This window comes from Salvelinus alpinus, chromosome 19 (assembly GCF_045679555.1).
Source record: "Salvelinus alpinus chromosome 19, SLU_Salpinus.1, whole genome shotgun sequence".
NCBI classification, from domain to species: domain Eukaryota; kingdom Metazoa; phylum Chordata; class Actinopteri; order Salmoniformes; family Salmonidae; genus Salvelinus; species Salvelinus alpinus.
In genome coordinates, this window is record NC_092104.1 from 47,065,177 (window position 1) to 47,089,924 (window position 24,748).

The window sequence follows — 24,748 nt, forward strand, 5'->3', positions numbered from 1 at the left end:
CGTTCCTGTAAGACGTAGAGTCGCCAGCTAGCGCGATGACGCGCTCTTTGAAAGGAGGGAGTAGTGTAACGACCCTGGGTTTATAAGCATGGAAATCGACTTGGCCGCACGAGCATGCTTTTGCGGCACATTCGATCGCGCGCCGGACCTCGGGCTAGAAGGTCGAGGATTCGAGACCTGCTCCCTGCCTGTTTCCTTACAATAACATGCAAAACAGGCTAAAAAAACACAAAACGATTTATTTTTAGCTAAACAGGTGTCTTTTTTTTTATTTTTGCATGTTGTTATTTTGGCGTTAATACGCGTCACATAACAGAATGACGGGTCGCCACTGCACTTACTACATAATAATTTATGTTTTCTTTTCAATTATTTATTGAAATGGTGCATCATGTCAAATTAGGCCATAGGCTTCACTAAAGTAGTATAACCCACTGTAGCGCATGAGGCTATTTCAAATTCGTAATAGGCAAATACCAGAAAATGTTCACCTGCCAAATAAAACATTTCTAAAACACTGCACATTCTTCTTTAGTTTTAACATTCAGACCTTGCTGGGTTTCTCATCCGTTGATAGACTGGTGAAAAGAAAAGTCACGTGTACCTTCAGGTCTTCCGTTCTAGGGGTCCTTAGGTACATTTATTGTGTTCTAAAATGCCTAAATAAAATCCATACATTACAATAGAAAGTATGCCATATTTCATTGTCCGTAAATATGGGTTTACATTAAAGATATCCATATGAAATGCAATGCGCCAGGCTTTTGTTTAAAAGAAAGTAACGCCCACATAAATCACACTGTAAACAGGCATATCCAGAGACGCCTATATACCCAGAGTCTTAGCGTGACCTCTACTGCAGTTGAAAACACTTGGGAACCGAGCTTGAATGAATTGGTCATTGAAATATAATTGCAGCAGTTTGATTTATAAATTAATTAATCTTAACTATCACCAACTTCAGAAAGGCTTATGTGCTCCGCGCCGCTCGATTTCCGACTCGGGGAGCTTAGTGTGACAGTTGTCGGCGTTAAGTCCATTTCAGCACAACTGCATCAACATGGTGAGTATTCTATGCCACACCAGTTAGCCGTTAGCTTGATATCAGAGAGCAACCAGCTAACTAGCTAGATAATATTACACATATGCTGCAGCACTAGCTCTTGATGCAGAACTTTATAATATATAATGAAGTTTCACAACCAGATGTAATATTGCATGTTTAGTTTCAAGTCTAGGTAGCTGACGTTAGGTTAGCATGTTAGCTACCTACCGGCAGGTAGCTATCGAACCTCAAACACCTGTGCAGTGAACTCCAATTAGTTACTATTAGTAGCTAGCCAATGTTTTTATCCATCTTATTCTGACAAGTACTTAGATTGCTGGAGAATTTGGCGTTCGTGATGCTCAGCGAACAACTAGAACCTTGCTAGCTTGCCATGTTCACTTTGCTTATGTCAATCATTGAGAATGTGCAGGTAGGGAAAGGTGTTTCTCACCTCTAGATAGACCACTCGTTTTGACCTCAGAATGCCCTCCGCGAGGCGGTATGCTTGTGGGTTATTTTCTAACTTGCCATGTTGTGATATTGCATTTGATCAGCCATACACTGTATGTCCCTCGTACTTTTGTCTCTTATAATATTATGGTACTGGTAATGCTTGCTAAATCCCCAGGTTAATCTGTTAAGAATAACTTTAAACTCCTCAAGTTATACGTTGTATGGCCCCCGAATGTACAACACGATGTAACATAAAAGTAGGATCAGATGCCATACAATCCCTTGGCGTGTTCTAAAATTAAAATGTACTACCGAAGACCGAACAGTACAATTTAAAACATTCTGAATGGGAAGAGATGGGCCTACCATCTCTGATCTAAATTTAGATTTACTTTTGATGTCCATTTATGTTTAGGTGAATTGTGTGTTATCATAAGGTCTCCTGAACTATAGGCCTAGGTTTGCGGATAAGGATAATTCTTAATTTAGTAGTTAGGTTACACCAAGCGCCTTATCTTTTTCAGATAGTGCTGGAATTCATTGCAATTTAAAAAAGGGACTTGAAAGCACTCATGGTTCATTTGTGAGTAACGGAAGCACAGGTGTGAGATTTAGGATACTTTGCTGTCACTTTTAAGGATGTACTCACCCACGGAGTTTGGTCTTTGATATGCTAATTATAAGCAGCTTATAACACATTTCTAACATAATGGAGATACCTTTTTTTAATGGCATTTATGTCTTATGATGCCTGGGCAATTCAGATTGGACATTTAGATAAACTGTTAGGCTACATTGTCATTTGTGATGGTCAGTGGGACACAGTCAGAAAGTCACTGATTTGCCTTACCTGTGCTTGCAGCTCTCATGCTGTTGGCCCACGATTCACAGGTAAGGTGGCTGTAGTACGCTGTTTTAAGGGGGTGCACTATGGCTGCTCAATAGTAGATGGATAATAGCCTAACAATAATCAATCAGTGCCCTTGTAGCACACCATTATTGTCTATTATTCACAAGTGATATTGATCTACACAGAATTATTTGACTGACTTTGATATTCTTGTATGTTTTCTCTGTGAATCCATATTGCTAGTAGTGAGTACCATTTCCAGGCAGGGAAACCTTGAAGCTTTCCACCAACTGTCAGCTTAACCAGAGAGCAGGGGGCAGTGGAGATGGGCTCCCCTCTCTGGTGTCCAGTTGGTTGCAGGGGCAAGATGGCAGGCCGCCTGTTGGGGGTGATTGAGCTCTGAGGTGTTTATCTCCCCTGTGCCCCCCCCCCCCCCCCTTGGCCTTCATTTGGCCCCTGTGTGGATGGGGTCGTGGGGACTGGGGAAGATAAGAGAGCCCATGCTGATGTTCAATTTCCCCAGGCTTGGGACTCCTAGAGTACCCTATGGAGAATGTTCAAGACCGACCCAACTGTGTGTTAGTGTGTGTTTGACCTATATACCCTGTACATCCAAGAGTCTGAGAAATTCCATCCTGCCTGTTATTGTCAGATACCAGAGGTCACATTTCTCATGATGTCAGATGTCAGAAGAGTAAATTGCAACATTATGGGTCCTACTCCCCCCTCTGTGACTCTAGTGGAGGTATTGACTTTAGCTTTAAGAGTGCATGCTGTGTGATGCCTGCCTGGGGTCTCCCAAATTCCAGTCACCCCCCCCCCCGCACACACACACGCATCTATTCCCTCCATCTTCCGCATTCTCTACCCATATCTCTGTTCCCTCTCTCAAATCCAGTAATAGTCAATCTGTTGACCAAATCCCAACAGATTCAGTGGTCAGGTCAGAATCAGGAAACCAGTGAACTTAAAACACTAAATTTCTCTTATTTTCTGCTCACAGAGCCTCAAGATGGTGCTACATCAGTAGATTCTGCACTAGAGTACTCTTAGAGGGGAAAGTGAGGTAAAATTAGCCATAAAATGCACAGTAGAAACACTATAAAAGTCACCCTTTCACTCACATTTCTTCCCCTACAATTCTTCCCCTTCCCCTACAATTTTCTCTCAGGGTAGCAGTCTCCCAGCTGATGGAAAAGGCAGTCTCAGTTGTCCAAGGCTTCTTGATGTATTCTGAGCCAGTGTTAATTTCATCAACAAAAATAGTGACTAAAATATTCGTTAACACCACTCTTTCCATGGTAATTGACAAGACTATCGCTGACTAAATGGACCCAGAAAAAACTATAACAAATCAAAAATGATTTTTCTAAAACGAGACTAGACAAAATTCTTTGTGACTAAAATCTGACTACTAAATGGGCTGGAAAATAGTTTTTGGAGAGATTGAGAGCTTTTCAGTGATAAGCACAATCAATATTAGCTGCATATATGCGCAGCGCAAGCGTTGAGTATGGGCAGACAGTCTCCGCTCCGGCTCTGATTATATACATCTCGCAGGAAACTCTTGTTTCCCAGTAGCTATTCAGTCACCACCAGCCTTCTAGTTAGCTACCCTTTGCTTGGTTAAGAAGCACCAGCTGCTTTACGAAATTAAAAACGAGCAACATTGAGCTTAATAGTAAAACAACAGTTTAGCTATGTTTTCTCTCCCTTCAGTATAGAAAGTAGGCCGTCTTTGGATTTGTAGTCTCGTTCAACCCTCCCACTTTCCCCACTGCATTTCATAGCCAGGTTCTGTAGTCAATGCAGCCAAGTCTCCTTATTTTCATCAGAGAAAACGTCTTGCTTGTAGCCCTTACCGTTCAAAAGATATGACCCATAATAACGGCACTTTTTTAAATTTTTTTAAATGGATTGGCGGTGGGGCTGTTCTAAAATTAGGGTACTTGCGGACCGTTAACCATTTGTTTAGGCTACACCTTGTTCAGTCATGATGTTGAACAAACGCGTGTCTGACATTTTTGAATACGGAATAACATCACCTCTATTCATGTAATGTCTATCTGCAACGTTCAAGAACATTTTGCAACGGAACGTGGCCCTGGTAACATTATCGTTAGCCTTTATGCAAACATTTGGTGCCACAGAAGAAGGGAAAGGGATAGCAACACTGTCTAAATGGAAAAATGACTTTATTTTGAGTTAATGTGGACCCAGTGACTCGAGCACTGGAACTCGGACTTCAGTCAAAGGGACTTGTGACACGACTCGTGACTTGACCATTGTTGACTCGGACTTGGACTCGAGCACAGGGGACTTGGGACTCGATTCGGACGAAAGGTTTAGTAACTTGACCACATCCCTGGGCAGTCATTAGCTCCTGTTCAAAGTAATGAGCCCCTGTTCTACTTTGGTCACCAATGTGGCTGCGGGGTCTGTAGAATGTTGATAACAATGGCAATGATGCCACCGAGTGACGGAGGTGCAACCCGTAGCCACCCTTCGCGTTGATGACAGCTTTGCGCGCTCTTGGCATTCTCTCAACGAACTGGAATGCTTTTCCAACCGTCTTGGAGTTCCCACATATGCTGAGCACTTGTTGGCTACTTTCCCTTCACTCTGTGGTCCAACTCTTCCCAAACCATCTCAATTGGGTTGAGGGTGTGGTGATTGTGGAGGCCAGGTCCTCTGATGCAGCACTCCATCACTCTCCTTCTTGGTCAAATAGCCCTTACACAGCCTGTAGGTGTGTTGAGTCATTGCCCTGTTGAAAAACAAATGATTGTCCCACTAAGATCCATACATGGAATGGTGAATCGCTGCAGAATGCTGTAGTAGCAATGCTGGTTAAGTGTACCTTGTATTCTAAATAAATCACTGACTCTGTCACCAGCAAAGCACCCCCACACCATCACACCTCCTCTTCCATGCTTCACCGTGGGAACCACAGATGCGGAGATCATCCGTCCACCTACTCTGCATCTAAAGAAGACACGGAGGTTGGAACCAAAAAATCTCACATTTGGACTCATCAGACCAAAGGACAGATGTCCACCGGTCTTATGTCCATTGCTCATGTTTCTTGGCTACAGCAAGTCTTTTCTTATTGGTGTCCTTTAGTAGTGGTTTCTTTGCAGCAATTTGACCATGAAAGACAGATTCACGCAGTCTCCCCTGATCAGTTGATGTTGAGATGTGTCTGTTACTTGAACTCTGTGAAGCATTTATTTGGGCTGCAATCTGAGGTGCAGTTAACGTTAATGAACTTATTCTCTGCAGCAGAGGTAACTCTGGGTCTTCCTTTCCTATGGCGGTCCTCATGAGACGGTTTCATCATAGCGCTTAATGGTTTTTGCGACTGCACTTGTAGAAACTTTTTTACGGATTGACTGACCTTCATGTCTTAAGGTAATGATGGACTGTCATTTCTCTTTGCTTATTTGAGCTGTTCTTGCCATAATATGGCCTTGGTCTTTTACCAAATAGGGCTATCTTCTGTATACCACCCCTACCTTGTCACAACACAACTGATTCGCTCAAACGCATTACGGAAATAAATTCCACAAATGTACTTTTAACAAGGCACACCTGTTAATTGAAATGCATTCCAGGTGACTACCTCACCACGCACACCTCCAACTCAATCATCAATTTTGCAGACGACATAACAGTAGGAGGCCTTGTTTACCAACAATGATGCGACAGCCTACAGGGAGGAGCTATGGGCCCTGCGAGTGTGGTGCCAGGAAAGTTACCTCTTACTCAATGTCAACAAAAGAGATCGTGGACTTCAGGAAAAAGCAGAGGGAGGACCCCCCTTTCCACATCGACTGGACCGCAGTGGAGAAGGTGGAAAGCTTCTCCACTGTGCCTCTTCAACCTCAGGGGGCTGAAGAAATTTGCCTTGCACCTAAGACCCTCACAAACTTTTTTAAAGATGCCCAATTGAGAGCATCCTGTCGGGCTGTGTCACTGCCTGGTACAACTGCAACGCCCACAAACGCAGGGCTTTCCAGAGGGTGGTGCGGTCTACCCAACACATTACCGGGGCAAACTACCTGCCCTCCAGGACGCCTAAAGCACCCAATGTCACAGGAATGCAAAAAAGATCATCAATGACAACAACCAACCGAGCCACTGCCTGTTTACCCCGCTATCATCCAGAAGGCGAGGTCAGTACAGGTGCATCAATGCTGGGACAGAGAGACTGAGAAACAGCTTCTATCTCAAGTCAATCAGACTGCTGAACAGCCATCACTAGCACCTTAGAGGCTGCTGCATAGACTTAAATCACTGGCCACTTTAATGAAATGTACATATTTATATTGCTCATCTCCATATGTATGTAGTGTATTCTATTCTACTGTATTTTAGTTTTTGCCACTCTGACATTGCTCGTCCAAATATTTATATATTCTTAATTCCATTCCTTACTTTAGATTTGTGTGTGTTGTGACATTTTTGATATTACTTGTTCGATAATACTGCACTGTTGGAGCTAGAAACACAAGCATTTCGCTACACCCTCACTAACATCTGCTAAATATGTGTATGTGACTGATTTTGATTTGAGAGAATGCCAAGAGTATGCGACGCTGTCATCAAGGCAAATTGTGGCTACTTTGAAGAATCTCAAATATAAAATATATTTTGATTTGTTTAACCCTTTTTTTTTGTTACTACATGATTCCATGTGTTATTTCATGGTTTGATGTCTTCTATTATTCTACAATGAAGAAAATAGTTTAAAAAAACTTGAATGAGTAGATGTGTCAACTTTTGACTCGTACTGTATGTTTGTCATATTTCTGCTGTTGGGAAGAGAATAGGATGTTATGCAGAAAAATATGTTGGTAGGACAAGGCTATGTATGTTTGCACATAGAAGTCAGTGATTTTATATTTACTATAGGTTAATGAGGCATACAAATGTGGCGTGTGAAAGGTCATTTTGTTGACCACAATGGCCCACCGTTTTCGTCAGTTTGACAACAACTCGACTCGATCATTATTCAAATGACAAAAATGTGGGTAAGATTTAGTGCTATTCAAAGGCCTACATTTGTTTGTGTATGCGGGCGCGCATCCACATGAGTACGTGCTGATATGGCTAAGCCCACTTATTATGGTAAAAGTTGGACTACCCTACACTGAGCGTGTAAAGTAACAGCACGATATGAATGATACTACCCAGTCTGTTTAAAAGAGTATTGATCCGTAAGGGTTGAAATTGAATCCCCTGTGCTAAAGCTTAAGCTGGCTATCACAGGAACAGCTTTCCACCGTTGAGTGCTGCTTGTTCTCAGATGAGCATCATAGGTGCTGAGAGTCGCACATTTTCTTTTTATTGCCACTGATGGCCGTTCTTGCAAGTGCCTCAAATGTACCAATAAAAACATTTAACGGTCTCACTTCTTTGTTACTGCAGTTGTATATCGTAACTGAAGAAGTGCACTTTGCTGCTGTGTAGCCTACTTCATTGTTGGAAATGACAGTGGACAAATTGTTAGACTTTCAGGGGGAGTGTGTATGAGCGATTCTGCATTGTACAGTATTAACGGTCCTAAATGGGTATCTTAGAGACCCCTTTTTTTTATTGGAGTGTACTTCAGTTGACGGTGAGTTAATGTGTACTCTCGTAAGTTGCTTACTAAGCCGTATCTAATTGTTTCCTAATATTATTTCTCTAACAATCCCTCGTGTTATTGAGTTTGTCTCCTGCACAAAGTTGGTTCAAACTCATGTCTGAAAACACATGCTACACTACAACTCTTATTAGTGGCTCAGGAAATTGTTTCAATAATGATTTGTTCAGTTTCTTCCCTAACAGCCCGTAACCTGTTATCTTCAAAGGACTAAAATGCAAATAGTCTGGATAGGTATTTGATTAGCTGTTCAGGAGTCTTATGGCTTGGGGTAGAATCTGTTTAGACGCTTCTTGGACCTAGACTTGGCGCTCCGGTACCGCACGGTAGCAGAGAGAACAGTCTATGACTAGGGTGGCTGGAGTCTTTGACAATTTCTCAGTAAATGCGTGCTGGAAGTTGCACACAATTTTCACAATGTTCAAGTTTTGCTCTCGGCAGACCTGAAATTTGCTCAGTGCCAGCTTTTTTTTTTTTTTTACATTGGTTATGACCTGCAATATCTGCGGGTTTTTAGGAAAGTAAGCTTATCTTTACTCTCATGTTTTGGTCGGGATGACAAGAAGGAGAAATGACATTGAGGGACAACTAACCCCGCTTTCCACTCTTACCTGTCCCTATCTCAACTCAGTTAAAGGTCATTGTAGAAGTTGGTGTACCCTTCCCAAATTGATGTAATCTAATCAAACGTAAACACGACTTCCATTCTTTGCTTTACAGTGATTTTGCAGTGCTTTGCACAGTTTTAATAAGACGTGTTGCAAAAAATAGTAGGCTATGAACAGCCACACCATAATCTCTAGGCCTATGCAGTCTAGGCCTATGTAGTCTAGGCCCAGTACTGTACATTTTAGTCATTTAGCAGACACTCTTATCCAGAGTGACTTACAGTAGTGAGAGTGCATACATTTTCTTTCCCCCATACTGGTCCCACATGGGAATCCAACCCACAACCCTGACGTTGCAAGTGCATTGAGCAACTGAGAAACACGGTCCCGCATTGTTTGTTAATGTCACACTGCAAAATTAATATTTTTTTAAATATATATTGCCAGTAACCTCACTATACGATATTATCTCTTTACTTTGGTGCCGATATTGCTATTTTCATGATTCTATATGTATTGCGATTTGATGTTCCTAACATATGTCTGCTGCAGAGAAACGAGTTTTGATCAGTCAGGGAAATCAAAGTGCTGAAAACACGTTGGCTCACTATTTAAAAAGATGGACAACAAGCTATAGTTTTGGCGCAGGTACGGCCGACCTAGCAGAGGGGATGGGTTAAATGCGGAAGACATTTCAGTTGAATACATTCAGTTGTACAACTGACTAGGTATCCCCCTTTCTCTTTCCTAACAGTGTTTTCTGTAAGTAGGCGTACATGGAGTAGCCAGCCAACTAGAAAAAGTAGCCAGCCAGGGAGTTATTAAAGAAGAAGCTGTATTTTGCTTACGTCTGTCTTGATTCCACACGAAATACACAACTAAATTATTAAATACTTCAACGACTTTACCTCCCAGCGTTGTCAAATGAGTTGTGTATTGAGTAGAAAGACAACTTTAAAATGACTGAAAATGTATGAATTCAGTGTGAGTTGTGTTGGATATCGCCTATATGATCGGGGGTGTTTTCTAAGGTAACCTTTTTTAACATTAAATCTATTTTGAGATTAAAGCCATAGTTAATGTTTTACTGCAAGATATATAAATTGCCACACTGATGTTTGTAATTCAAATTATGTATTTTATTGGCTCTGCTGCTGTGGACACTTAAGGAAACCAATTTTGTTTTGTAATTTGGGTGAATAATCCCTTTTAACAGTTTGGCATGTCAATCATTCACTCTGTGTGGGATTGTCAGGGGAGGGGGCAGGATGTTTGTGAGTCACAGCATTGGTAGAGTTTCAGACCTGTCAATCACTGTGGGTGGGACTTTGAGGGAAGGCGGTTGATTAGTAATCTAGTCTGAAAAACGAGTCTTTCAATTAAATGTATTGTTGCAAAAACCTAAGAATAAAGGTTGTGTTCTGTCAAGAGCATAGATTCTGTCGTAAACATTGATTCCCTGTTGAGAAACAATATAGAATTGGAGGGAAAGGGTTTTAAAGGTACGATTGAAAAAGGAAGCAGGTGTTAAACATTGGCTTTGCTACACAGAAAGCAGCAGTCGACACTTTAATCAAATCAGTAGGCCTATATCAATATATTTAATAATGCCATATACAGTGCCTTCAGAAAGTATTCACACCCCTTGACTTTTTCAACATTTTGTTGTGATACAGCCTGAATTTTAAATGGTTGAAACCTCCCGCTCTGTCAAACAGAGAATTGGTGAACATAAAAGTTCGATCAGGAGAAACGACAGGGATTATCCAGTCGCTGTACCTGAAGCATGACATTTCTACCTTTTTTTAGATTTTGTGGCATAGTGAAAGTTAAGATATCAGACAGGGGAGGTGATATTAATAATACTCTGAGTAAAAGAGAATGTTTTTGGATTTTCACCCTCCAGACATTAGTTCCTAAAGGACTTAATGATGAAATGCCTATGTATGTTACGTTGTGAATTTGAACATGAATTATGTCCCTATTTAAGATTACTCTGATGTTTGTCGTACGATGTACCCAATGACTAATGAAAACTTGCTATGTCCTCATCGTGGTTTTACAGACGTGTTTAATACGTCTTATTTCTACACTTTTGTAATATTTATGGAATGCATATTGTTATATTTGGTAGCACTTATTTGTTTTTCCTTCGCCTCCAACCCCCTTCGATGTGTGGAACGGATGTGGGTGGGGCTAGGTCTACATAAGGGTGCACATTTTTTTTAAATTACAAAAGCTCTGACGAAGGCCGTGAGGCCGATACGTTAAGCTTATTAAAGATCAGTGATACTATCAAGAGCAGTGTGCGGTTTCCTTTTCCTTCAAATGGTTGAATTTAAAATGTTGCGTCACTGACCTACACACAATAACCCATCATGTCAACGTGGAATTATGTTTTTAGACATTTTTACAAATGTATTAAAAATGAGAAGCTTAAATGTCTATAGTTCAAGGATTCAACCACAAAAACCATTTTTTTCCTTCTCAAATGCCTTGCAAAGAAGGGCACCTATTGGTAGATGAGTAAAACAAAAAAAGCAGACTTTAAATATCCCTTTGAATATGGTGAAGTTATTAAATACACTTTGGATGGTGTATCAATACACCCAGTCACTACAAAGATACAGGCGTCCTTCTGAACTTCGTTGCCGGAGAGGAAGGAAACCGCTCAAGGATTTCGCCATGTGGGCAATGGTGACTTTTAAACAATTACAGAGTTTAATGGCTGTGATAAGAAAACATGAGGATGGATCAACAAAATGTTAGTTACTCCTAGGGTTGCACATTTTGGGGAATATTCAGAGGTGGAAACTTTCCTTGGGAATATATAGGAATTAACAGAAATATTAATGCTTTGGTTGCCTTCCCCAAAGATCCCCAAAGTCCCTCCCGCCAGGTGGCTGAGGAAATATGTTGGCACGACTGCCATATTACATCTCCATCCCAAAGACCTTGCTTGGAAGTGTACTTCGCCAGACTGCCAAGAACCTTGCCCTCATCCAGGCCGAGGTGGCGAGACACGGTAGTGATGACAACATTGGCCTTGTTGTTCTCTGCATCAGACAGGATGCTCTTGCCAGCATACTTGGGGTACAACATGTATGAGCTTCACGCTTTTTGATGTATTTCAGAACTGCAACTTCCTCTGCTTGGAGAAACAGTGAAGTGGGCAGGGCAGTACGGATTTATTCTCTTACATCTGCAAGCAGAGTCTGAACATCAGACAGGATGGCATTGTCTCCCTCAATCCGTGCAATGGCCACTGCTATAGGTTTCAGGCTGCTTACCACTCTCTCCCAAAATACATCATCCAGAAGGATCCTCTTGATGTGGCTGTCCATATCGGCAGACTGTGATATGGCCATTTCTTGGAGAATCCTTCCCCACCAGGAGACTGTCAAACATGATGACAACACCACCCCAATGGGTGTTGCTGGGCAGCTTCAATGTGGTGCTCTTATTCTTCTCACTTTGCTTGGTGAGGTAGATTGCTGCTATAACTTGATGATCCTTCAAATACCTAACCATTTCCTTGGCTCTCTTGTAGAGTGTTTTCAGTGCCATGATGTCCTTGAGGAGCAGATTCAATGCATGAGCAGCACAGCCAATGGGTAGTACTCCTCCACTTTAGACCAAGCATCCTTCATGTTCGCAGCATTGTCTGTCACCCGGAAGACAGCCGCACCAATGTGTCTGAGGACACACTGTACAACGGGCGATCAAAGTCAATGTGCATGCTCCCGGCCCGCCACAGGAGTTGCTCGAGCGCGATGGGACAAGGACATTCCGGCCGGCCAAACCCGGACGACACTAGGCCAATTGTGCACCCCTCATGGTCTGTAGTGACACCTCTGCGCCACTCGGGAGGCCCCTTATTCAGTCAGTTTGACACCTTTTTATAAACTAGTCAACACAAGTTCGGTTGTCAATCAAGGAACAGTAAATAGCCTCTGTGCCCCGACTCAGTGGCTGGTTAAAGACCTATGATACACGCGAAAGAAGATAAATTATTATAATAATTTAAGTGGATTAGAACTCATCGTTAACACTTACATGGGATGTGTAAATTCACTCACATGAGACGATGAAGAAGCATCATGCTCTCCATTCGTGAAAATAAATGTGAGTGCAGCCAACCACATTGCAAAAAACACAACACAGGTAAAGAGAGGCAGGACAAAGAGCAGTAGTTTCCTGTCATCGCTCGCTTTGTGACGGAAAGGCACATGTCCTGTCAATAGATCACTAGAAGATGCAAATTGTTCATTCTAGCGGGAGAAGGCTTTACAGACTTTTCTGACTAGCAAATTGAAACGTTTAAATTAAAAGCCTAGTTAATTTATAAGGTGGAAAATACTGGACCGGTGCTTATGGAAAGCACTGGACTTGTAGTCAAATATTGATATACAGTATTCAGACCCTTTTCCCTTTATTTTTTTACCTTACAGCCTTATTCTAAAACTGATGAAGTAAACATGTAATCGATCTACACACAATACCTCATAATGACAAAGCGAAAACAGGTTTTTAGAAAGGTTTACAAATAATAATAATAAAAAAACAGAAAAAAACAGAAATTCCTGATTTACTAGTAGTCAGACCCTTTGCTATGAGACTGGAAATTGAGCTCAGGTGCATCCTGTTTCCATTGATCATCCTTGATGTTTCTACAAATTGATTGGAGTCCGCCTGTGGTAAATTCAACTGATTTGGACATGATTTGGAAAGGCAGATACCTGTCTATATAAGGTCCCACAATTGACAGTGCATGTCAAGCCATGAGGTCGAAGGAATTGTCCGTAGCACTCAGGCAGGATTGTATCTAGGCACAGATCTGGGGAAGGGTACCAAAACATTTCTGCAGCATTGAAGGTCCCCAAGAACACAGTGGCCTCCACCATTCTTAAATGAAAGGAGTTTTGAACCACCAAGACTCTTCATAGAGCTGGCTGCCTGGCCAAACTGAGCAATTGGGGGAGAAGGGCCTTGGTCAGGTAGGTGACCAAGAACCCGATGGTCACTCTGGCAGAGCTCCAGAGTTCCTCTGTGGAGATGGGAGAACCTTCCAGAAGGACAACCATTTCTGCAGCACTCCACCAATCAGGCCTTTATGGTAAAGTGGTCAGACGGAAGCAACTCATTAAATGGCACATGACAGCCCGTTTGGAATTTGCCAAAAAGCACCTGAAGGAGTCTGACCATGAGAATCAAGGTCTGGTCTGATGAAACCAAGATTGAACTCCTTGGCCTGAATGCCAAGTGTCACGTCTGGAGGAAACCTGGCACCATCTCTACGGTGAAGCATGGTGACGGCAGCATCATGTTGTGGGGATGTTTTTCAGGGACTGGGAGACTGGTCAGGATTGAGGGAAAGATGAACAGAGCAAAGTACAGAGATCCTTGATGGAATCCTGCTCAAGAGTGCGCAGGGCCTCAGACCGGGGCGAAGGTTCACCTTCCAACAGGTCAACGACCCTAAGCACACATCCAAGACAACGCAGGAGTGGCTTCGGGACAATCTCAATGTCCTTGAGTGGCACAGCCAGAGCTCGGAATTCTCTGGGAAGGCTTGAAAATAGCTGTGCAGCGACGCTCCCTATCCAACATGACGTTGAAGGAAATGCAGAGAAGGGAGAAACTCCTCAAATACATATGTGCCGAGTTTGTAGTGTCATACCCAATAAGATACGAGGCTGTAATCGCTGCCAAAGTTGGTTCAACAAAGTACTGAGTAAACGGTCTAAATACTTATGTAAATGTGATATTTGCGTTTAAAATATATATATAAATTAGCTAGCATTTCTAAACTGTTTTTGCCTTGTCATTATTGGGTATTGTGTGAAGATGGATGAGGGGGAAAAAATACAATTTAATCCATTTTAGAATAAGGCTGTAATGTAAAAACAAAATGGAAAAAGGGAAGGGGTCTGAATACTGTATATCAATATTTGACTACAAGTCAAGATTTGGACAAAGTGAAGGGGTCTGAATACTTTCCGAATGCACTGTAATAGTATTCAAAATAATATTGTGATATGTAACTGTACCCCCCCCAAAAAAAAAAATATGCAGCACTAATACTCAAATCTCAAATCCACCACTTCCACCCTGTATACCTTTGGCTAGGCTGTATCAAATTAAGCACAAATGATCCATGTTGTGCCAATACTACAAGAGACCATGCATACCAAAGCCACATGAATGATGCTCTCATCAGAAGTGAAGGCCACAGGTTGGATCCCATACACATGGTACTGCATCTACCTTGTTCACACCGCAGGCCTTTTTCAAATCTCTTTCGGTATACTGACTGTTCAAACAAGTTACAAGGTCATTAATATGGTAAAATCCGGAAACTATCATTTCGAAAACAAAATGTTTATTCTTTCAGTGAAATACGTATTTTTACGTACAGTTACGTATTATCTTTTTGGATGCCACCCGATCCAAAAAGTCTAAATATTGCTGTTACATTGCACAACCTTCAATGTTATGTCATAATTACGTAAAATTCTGGCAAATTAGTTTGCAACGAGCCAGGAGGTCCAAACTGTTGCATATACCCTGACTGCGTGCAATGAACGCAAGAGAAGTGACACAATTTTCCTATTTTAATATTGCCTGCTAACATGAATTTCTTTTAACTAAATATGCAGATTTAAAAATGTTTACTTCTGTGTATTGATTTTAAGAAAGGCATTGATGTTTATGGTAAGGTACATTCGTGCAATGATTGTGCATTTTTCGCAAATGTGCTTTTGTTAAATCATCCCCCGTTTGGCGAAGTTGGCTGTCTTTGTTAGGAAGAAATAGTCTTGACACAGTTTGCAACGAGCCAGGCGGCCCAAACTGCTGCATATACCCTGACTCTGTTGCACAGAACGCAACAGAAGTGACACAATTTCATGTTAGCAGGCAATATTAACTAAATATGCAGGTTTAAAATTATATACTTGTGTATTGATTTTAAGAAAGGTGTTGATGTTTATGGTTTAGTACACATTGGTGCAACGACAGTGCTTTTTTTGCGAATGCCCTTGTTGAATCACCCGTTTGGCGAAGTAGGCTGTGATTCAATGATAAATTAACAGGCGCCGCATCGACTATATGCAACGCAGGACAAGCTAGATAAACTAGTAATATCACCAACCATGTAGTTAACTAGTGATTATGTTAAGATTGATTGTTTTTTATAAGATACGTTTAATGCTAGCTAGCACCTTACCTTGGCTCTTTGCTGCACTCGCATAACAGGTAGTCAGCCTGCCACGCAGACTACTCGTGGAGTGCAATGTATTCGGCCGTGATCGGTGTCCAAAAATGCCGATTACGTATTGTAATGAAAACTTGAAATCGGCCCTAATTAATCGGCCATTCCGATTAATCGGTCGACCTCTAGTCTAGTGTCTCCCCCTTTGAAGAGGGGGATGACCGCGGCAGCTTTCCAATCTATGGGAATCTCAGACGATACGAAAGAGAGGTTGAACAGGCTAGTAATAGGGGTTGCAACAATTTCGGCAGAACATTTTAGAAAGATGTTCCAGATTGTCTAGCCCGGCTGATTTGTAGGGGTTCCAGATGTTGCAGCTTTTTCAGAACAATAGCTTTCTGGATTTAGGTGAAGGAGAAATGGGGGGAGGCTTGGGCGAATTGCTTTTGGGGGTGGAGGGCTGTTGATCGGGGTAGGGGTAGCCAGGTGGAAAGCATGGCCAACCGTAGAAAAATGCTTATTGAAATGATCAATTATAGTGGATAAAACTCGTTTTTCAACCACTCCACAAAGTTCTTGTTAACAAACTATAGTTTTGGTAAGTTGATTAGGACATCTACTGTGTGCATGACTAATTTTCCCAACAATTATTTACCGACGTATTATTTCACTTATAGTTACCTGTACCACAATTCCAGTGGGTCAGAAGTTTACATGCAATAAGTTGACTGTGCCTTTAAACTGCTTGGAAAAATCCAGAAAATTATGTCATGGCTTCAGATAGGCTAATTGACATAATTTGAGTCAAATGGAGGTGTACCTGTGGATGTATATCAAGACCTACCTTCAAGCTCAGTGCCTCTTTGCTTGACATCATGGGCAAATCAAAAGAAATCAGCAAAGACCTCAGAAAACAAATTGGAGTCTGGTTCATCCTTGGGAGTGATTTCCAAACGCCTGAAGGTACCACATTCATCTGTACAAACAATAGTACGCAAGTATAAACACCATGGGACCACGCAGCCGTCATACCGCTCAGGAAGGAGACGCATTCTGTCTCCTAGAGATGAACGTACCTTGTTGGGAAAAGTGCAAATCAATCCCAGAACAACAGCAAAGGACCATGTGAAGATGCTGGAGGAAACAGGTACAAAAGTATCTATATCCACAGTAAAACCTATATCCTATATCGACATAACCTGAAAGGCCGCTCAGCAAGGAAGAGGCCACTGCTCCAAAACCGCCATCAAAAAGCCAGACTACGGTTTGCAACTGCACATGGGGACAAAGATTGTACTTTTTGGAGAAATGTCCTCTTGTCTGATGAAACAAAAATAGAACTGGTATGTTCATAAGGACCATCGTTATGTTTGGAGGAAAAAGGGGGATGCTTGCAAGCCAAAACACCATCCCATCCGTGAAGCATGGGGGTGGCAGCATCATGTTGTGGGGGTACTTTGCTGCAGGAGGGAATGGTGCACTTCACAAAATAGATAGCATCATGAGAAAGAAAAATTGTGGATATATTGAAGCAACATCTCAAGACATCAGTCAGGAAGTTAAGCTTGGTCGCAAATGGGTCTTCCAAATGGACAATGACCCCAAGCATACTTCCAAAGTTGTGGAAAAATGGATTAAGGACAACAAAGTCAAGGTATTGGATTGGCCATCACAATCCGATTTAAAAATGTGTGGGCAGAACTGAAAAAGCATGTGCGAGTAAGGAGGCTTACAAACCTGACTCAGTTACACCAGCTCTGTCAGCGGGAATGGGCCAAAATTCACACACCTTATTGTGGGAAGCTTATGGAAGGCTACCCAAATGTTTGACCCAAGTTTAAAATTTTAAAGGCAATGCTACCAAATACTAATTGAGTGTATGTAAACTTCTGACCCACTGGGAATGTAATAAAATAAATAAATACATCTGAAAGAAATTATTCTCTCTCTTATTCTGACATTTCACATTCTTACAATAAAGTGGTGATCCTCACTGACCTAAGACAGGGAATTTTTACGACGATTACATTTCAGGAATTGTGAAACTGAGTTTAAATGCATTTGGCTAAGGTGTATGTAAACCTCCGACTTCAACTGTATGTGTGTACTGTATTTCATATCTGTCCAATTCCTATTAGATTATAACTTGATTTGTTTTCCCTCCCTCAGGGTGTGATCGGTGTGCAGCTGGTGGTTACTATGGTAATGGCCAGTGTAATTCAGAAGATCATACCTCATTATTCCTTTGCAAGATGGCTACTCTGCAGTGGCAGGTAATGTAGAACTCTGTTCCTGACATTAATGTTTCTGATGGTGTCTTTTAAGAGCCATGATTTAATCTCCTCAGTGGTTTTCCCATCAGAACAATTCATTTCAAGTCTTAACAATGTGGAAAATAGTATTTGCTCAATTTGTAAACAGTCTCTTTTTTCGTTGTCTGCTGAAAGGGAATAAAAATAATAATAATTTAAGTCGCGTCGCATAGACCAAAGGGCGTCATCAAATATTGGGACAACCCGAGAGGACGGGCAATAAAAATAATGCACCCGTCTCGTTTCCTCTAATTAGTGCGATATGTGTTTTTGGGTAAACAGCTCCCCAGAAAACACTTAATAATTCATCAGTGCTTGTTTTTTTCTAGGGGGCTGTTGATGTGTTTTTCAAAAAACTTTAGCCCAAACAGGAGGCTCAGTGTTGCTTCAGAGAGATCCGCAATTAAGTTTCCCCTAATAAATAAATAAAGATGAATGAATGAAAACAAGCCCTCCACCCCTCCCTCACGCCTATGCCTCTCAGGGCTTGTGACAAAGTTAGAGCTTGCGTGAAATGTTAGTCTTCAAAAGGCTGCTCTTAAATTAGCTCTTGTTTTAAGTACAGTCCTCAAAGGACACTAACTACCCTCTTTGTAAACTTCTGGCAAGTATTTGTCATAGGTGTATTAGTAGTCTCGAATACATTGAATATGCTTTGAGGGATGTCTTGTGTGTATTTTCTCAGGTAAATTATCGCAAAACCCAGATTGTTTGCTCAATTGATGGTCCTAATCATTTTCAATCATGAAGGCCTGGAACCACAAATAATAGAAGGGCTCACTTTTTGGAGTATGTGAGGTATTACGTCACCAATACTGGTCCTAGTGGGCCATAGCCTGTGTAAATATATTGTTCTTGCACAACACAAAACAACAACAATCCAACTGATGTATTGGTTAGTTAATTGATTGATGTGTAAAAGCCTGTCCACCCTTCATCCCTCCAGGACCACTAGTGTAGTTCTAAAGCTACCTAGATTACTCACTTGTCTCCTCCTTTCCCAGTCTGCGGTGGTACCAGCACCCTACGGAAGATGAGTTGAGGAGCCTTGCCGGAAAGCAACAAAAAACTAAGAGCAAGAAAGACCGGTAAGGGGGGGGGGGCAGAGGGGAGCGAGTGGCACCTCTCATCAGGCAGGAAGGAAAGGCAGACGTTGTGAGATAGATGGTGAACACGGGCGTGGCAGTTGAGAGATTAAGCTGATGTGTTTAGGAGGCTTGTTCAAGGCCTGTTTGAAGTGAGAGGACTGATGTTTCTTTTGTTTGTTTGCTTCTGCCTATGAGTGAAGCTTGCCTTAGAATGGTCTCTGGCTGTCTTATGGTAGTGAGTTGAGGTGGTAGAACCTTGAATGGTTGGTCAGTCCAGGCCATGCAGGTGACATCTTTCAGTAGTGTATGAACAGCAGTTTAAGACTCCCAACAAAACAAGCTTTAGGGCTAAACCCATGTAATGGTTTCGGGTAGAAGTCATGGCGATACTATGGCGAGTTCTGAAATAAGACCTATGTTATGTAGATATTTATTCCTCATCCATTTTGTGTTCATGCCTTTTAGCCTAAATAGAAAGCAAGGTTTGGCAATGTGAAATGTTCTCAAACATTTGAAAATGAAGCCTATGAAGTTTATCTTCTAGATTCTTGCTTGGAGCCATTATGTAGTTCTAGTCCAATTCCTAGGCCTCCGTGATGCAGGTTGGCGCTCGACGCCACGTTTACTGACACGGAACCCAAACCGTCTGCGCACGTGCGCTATCGTGAATAAATGTAATGTGTCGCCCCCACACCAAACGCGATCGCGACACGCAGGTGAAAATATCAAAACAAACTTTGACCAATGACATTAAATTGGGGACAGGTCGAAAAGCATTAAACATGTATGGCAATTTGGCTAGTTAGCTTGCACTTGCTAGCTAATTTCTCCTATTTAGCTGGCTTGCTGTTGCTAGCTAATTTGTCCTGGGATATAAACATTGAGTTTATCGCACAGCCGGTTTGGGTTCCGTGTTACGCTTCAAAAACGGACTGCTAGTGCCACACACCTCGAGTCCTTTTGTTGTGAAGCCACGAGCACTTTTTCCTGTCAGGTCCCCCAAAGATTCCTTGGACACATTTCAAGTTTGGCCCCAGTGTCTTGCCATAGTATTGTCCTCTGAATCCAGCACACACACATGGCTGAACAAACACTGCCCTGTGTCCCGGAGGCCCTATAGAAAGGTTGGCTTGTCCAAGGAACAGCTGGCCCAGCCCCTGCCGTGTGCTGCTCCTGCAGTCTGTACAGCATGTTGCCCCCTGTAGCTCTATGACAAAATATTGGACTTATGAATTACATGGGGCCCTACTCCGCACTACAAAAGAGCTAGCGTCAGTGCTCAGTACGCCTTGGTTGGGTTGACAATAAACTGGTTGGTTGTTTAGAAACAAAACCGACGCGTGTGCAACTATGGGCCAAAACATACTGGGTTGGCTTGGATTGTTGACAACATGTAAACTATATTCAGTCTCCAAATGTTTATTGAAAACATGCATTTGCACAATGAGCACTTGGTGTCTCTCAAATACATGGTTACAGTTGTTTGTTAGCTAGCTTGCACATTTTTGCCATGTTAGGGTAGACCTGACATGAGTCAACTAGACGTTGTATCGATAAAAAGATACGACGAGCTGAAATGAGCCACCTACGATTCCTCTCATGGCAGCTTCTTGTCATAGTTAGCGACAATCTGACCGCTAAGAAACACAACGCGCCCTTCTGTCGCATCAATGTGCGCACATAATATTTTGTCACGTTTTTCGTGACCTCCATGACGCTAGCCATCTCGCAGATGCCCAAATTACCTAGTACACAGATTTAAGTTTGATATAGTCCAGCATATGATGTGTTTTTCTGTCAGGACAGCCAGTAAATTGACACGATAGCAGTAGATTTTTATTTAGCACTCTCTGCTGTGCCCGTGTTTTAGAGGTGGAGTACACCTGCCTGCAACATAGGACATGTCTGTCTCTCTCTCCCCCATATCTGTCTTGTATTGATTTGGTGCTCTGTCTTTTGTCCCAGGAGGAACAATGGCCACATAGAGAACAAGCCTCTGACCATTCCCAAGGACATAGACCTGCAGCTGGAGACCAAGTGCATCACAGAAGTGGACACGTTAGGTATGAGGCCATATCTACTGACACCATTCAGTTATCCTCATATCTTTATAACCAGTTTTGTTTTCTCTCTTAAACCTCAACAAATCTTCGTCATTCAGTATCTGAGCACATCATCACAGTCCAGAAATACTGTCATAAATCAACCAAGTAACAGAACAGTTAATAAATCAGTCATCCTCCTCTTCATCCTCCTGCTCGTTTCCTGCAGCTTTGCACTACTTCCCAGAGTTCCAGTGGCTGGTGGACTTCACAGTGGCAGCCACAGTGGTGTATCTGATCACCGAGCTGTACTACACAGTGGCCCAGCCCTCTGGGGAGATGAACATCAGCGTGGTGTGGTGCCTGCTCGTCCTCGCCTTCGTCATGTATCCTTCAGTCCGTACATCGTCCAATACGTTTTTCTCTCTTTCGATCATTCCTTCTATATAACATCCATTTGTCACAATGTTCTGCTGAACAGCGATCCAGGTCTAGAGGATGTCGGGGGTTTCAGTGGAACCCCAATCTCAACGAATGGCAACGTTTGACAAGCCAAGTCATTAATGGCGAAAACGTCTATTACGTAACAAAGACGTTACTGCGAACAGTGAACACTATTTTCCTCCCTTGTGACAACATTACATGCACGATAGTACACATTCTGCTGTTCTATTTATTTATTTACACACTGCTCAACGTACCTCGCCCCTATTTCGTCCACAAAACAAAAAACGATAACATAAAAGGCCTAGTAAAATGTCATTAGAGTTCTTGCATTTAATCACTCATGTGCACATACTGAGAATCCTACCTTTTGTTCCCTACCTGTTGCCGGTTAACATCTCTTTGTCTACAAGAGTGTAAAAACAACATGTGAGAGAGCCTTGATTGTTCCCAGGTTCCATTTCTGCAGGCAGACGCCAGTAAGTAGCCGTAAACTGACAGACACAGCTCCAGCCACTGCCTGCCACCACATGCCTCCCTGCTACTCTCTTCTGCCGACGCGTCACCAAATCATACGCATTATCCTCCGCCACAGTGCGCGGGGATCAATCTTTCCCACGCTCCCTGGCTGAGTGCGGTCAGAAGGCATGCCATTTCCTGCATGCCTGCTGAGGAAGATTGGAGGCCCAATTTTCACAACCCACCAGACTGATTTGCTTGGGAAAAGAGGTGACTGGGAGGGGGTGGTACGTGGAGGAGGGGGTGCACGGCTAGGTGGATGATGAAGATGGTGATGTGATGGTGTGTGTGTTAATGGCACACTTGATTTCATATTCCCGTCTCGGGCGACCCTCTTGGAGAAGTTAAGAGCCAGAGGCTGCAGCCGGGCACCTGTTGTGTTAACCTCGACTTAACACACCTCAGCCATGGAATGGAATCTTAAAACTGCCAAATTGGAATGGATTTAGCAGATTACATTTTTTGTGAAGTTACAGTATGAGGTATTGGAACATCTGATTCTTCCCAAGCTCTGTGATTTCCACCTAACAGAAAGGGGTTTCGGTAAGCGTTGATGAAGTTGAATGCACGACAGGTAGACATCCCATCGAGTGGCCTGTTGGTTAGCCTAGATTTATCCTGACAATCAGTGATGGTATAACGAAGTGGGCTAAAGCTGCTCTCGCTGAAATGCTGCATCGAAATTTGCCACTTGCGTTCTGTGACTGCTTCCCAAGTAGTATTTAGGGCAACATTAGCAGCTGCCTCACTGAGCTCTGATAATGGGGTTTCATTGCTCCTTTGAGAGAAACTAGCTCTTAAGTTGTCAGATACCTTCTTTTTTTTTTATGCAGCCTTTAGTATCCTGGTTGTGACCCCCAGGAAAAGGCAAATCCATTGGCTTGCCTACATTACCACGATTCCCCATTCAGAATGGCCTGAGAGATTGCTATGTGGAATAAAGGCTGAGCTCCATCACCTTGGAGATGCAAGGCAACTCTAGAAGCACGCCATGTCCTTACTTAGCCCGCTAGGAACACTGCAGCCAGGCACCGCAGAAAACACCATTCTAGTTCTGAGGAAGCCCGGCCCATTGAGCCCCATGGTAATGTGTGACAGCCGCTGCTTAAGAGAGTGAGAGAAGCTAGACTGTGTGCGTGCATGCTTGTTGCAGGGTCACTGCGCAGTACTGTTGCGTGCTTCTGATCCTTCGAGTCCGTTATGTTAATGAGCCGCCACCATTACTCCAGAAACGTCTCTACACGGCCATGGCTCACAGCAATATGATTAGTAGGCTATATTTCACGAGTTGTGTGTTTCTGCTGGCGTTTCCCTTAACTCCCCTGCCCCACAGTAAGACCCTGTTCTCCCTGACGGCCTTCTACTTCAAGCTGGAGGAAGGTGGCGAGCGCTCGCTCTGCATCACCTTCGCTTTCTTCTTCTTTGTCAAAGCCATGGCCATCCTCATCGTCACTGAGAACTACCTGGAGTTTGGCCTGGAGACAGGTGAGTGGGCCATGAGCCATCTGTCAGTATGGCTAGCCCACAGTGCTCTTCCATCCTGCACCTGGGTCCTATTCATTAGTACAAAACGTAGCAAAACATTTTGTAATGGAAAACGACAACTGGCGTTTGCTTCCTAGTGAGTACAACCCGTGGGGCCCACAGGCTGTTGTTCCAGACCAGTACTAACACATCAAGTTCTATCTAACTAGCGGGTGTTAGTGATGAGAGAGAACAAAAGCCTGCAAACCCTGTGCTTCCCTAGGACCAGGGTGAAAGAACACTACATTAGAGGAATAGATTCAATCCGTTACTAGAGGAATAGATTCCATTTGTTTTGTCTAATGTACTGTAATTGTAATTTTTCTGTACTTTGTAGGACCAATTTGAAAATCGAATCGTGTTTTCATTTCAATCTAGGTTTCGCAAATTTCTCTGAAAGTGCCACACAGTTTTTGGAAAACCAGGGGTTAGAGTCCCAGTAAGTATGAGCTTTAATGTAATTGACTCATGGACTGTGTGTGTGTGTGTGTGCGTTTTCACATGTTGTATGACTGTGAGGTACGCTTTAGCCCAGTATAACTGTCTGTTCCTTTCTCCAGGGGTCCCATATCTAAACTCACCTTTAAGCTGATCCTGGCCTTGCTCTGCTCTCTGATTGGTGCATTCCTCACCTTCCCCGGCCTACGATTGGCTCAAATGCACCTGGACGCCCTCAACCTGACCACAGCCAAAGTCACACAGTGAGTCCCTCTCTTCTCTCCTGTCTTCCTTACCCTCACTGCAGTTACACTGTTGTCCCATTCATAAATGGTCTGGTTGAAGTAGGTGTGAGTTTAAATTATTGTTTTTTGTGGACCCCAGGAAGAATAGTTGCTGCTTCGGCAAAAGCTAATGTGGATCTGAATAAACCAATAAGTGATGTGGTCTACTAGCCGGTCCTCAATGAGTGTAGATGATAGTATGCCATAAACATATAGTGCTCATACAGTATTCACATTCCTCCTGGATAAGCAAAGCGTTTTACTGACAAGAATGTGTG

General features: G+C 42.7%; 1 protein-coding gene across 1 annotated transcript in view; it reads left to right on the plus strand.

Annotated features, from left to right (window-relative positions):
• Window positions 1-846: 846 nt before the first annotated feature.
• LOC139545745 (transmembrane protein 161B) overlaps window positions 847-24,748 on the plus strand; it is a 29,044-nt gene continuing 5,142 nt past the window's right edge. Inside the window, exons 1-8 of the mRNA XM_071353850.1 lie at window positions 847-1,063; window positions 17,989-18,092; window positions 19,136-19,219; window positions 21,185-21,282; window positions 21,491-21,647; window positions 23,558-23,709; window positions 24,127-24,187; window positions 24,309-24,449. Coding sequence (XP_071209951.1) covers window positions 1,061-1,063; window positions 17,989-18,092; window positions 19,136-19,219; window positions 21,185-21,282; window positions 21,491-21,647; window positions 23,558-23,709; window positions 24,127-24,187; window positions 24,309-24,449 — 800 coding nt within the window. The 5' untranslated portion in view covers window positions 847-1,060. The remainder of the gene's footprint in view (window positions 1,064-17,988; window positions 18,093-19,135; window positions 19,220-21,184; window positions 21,283-21,490; window positions 21,648-23,557; window positions 23,710-24,126; window positions 24,188-24,308; window positions 24,450-24,748) is intronic.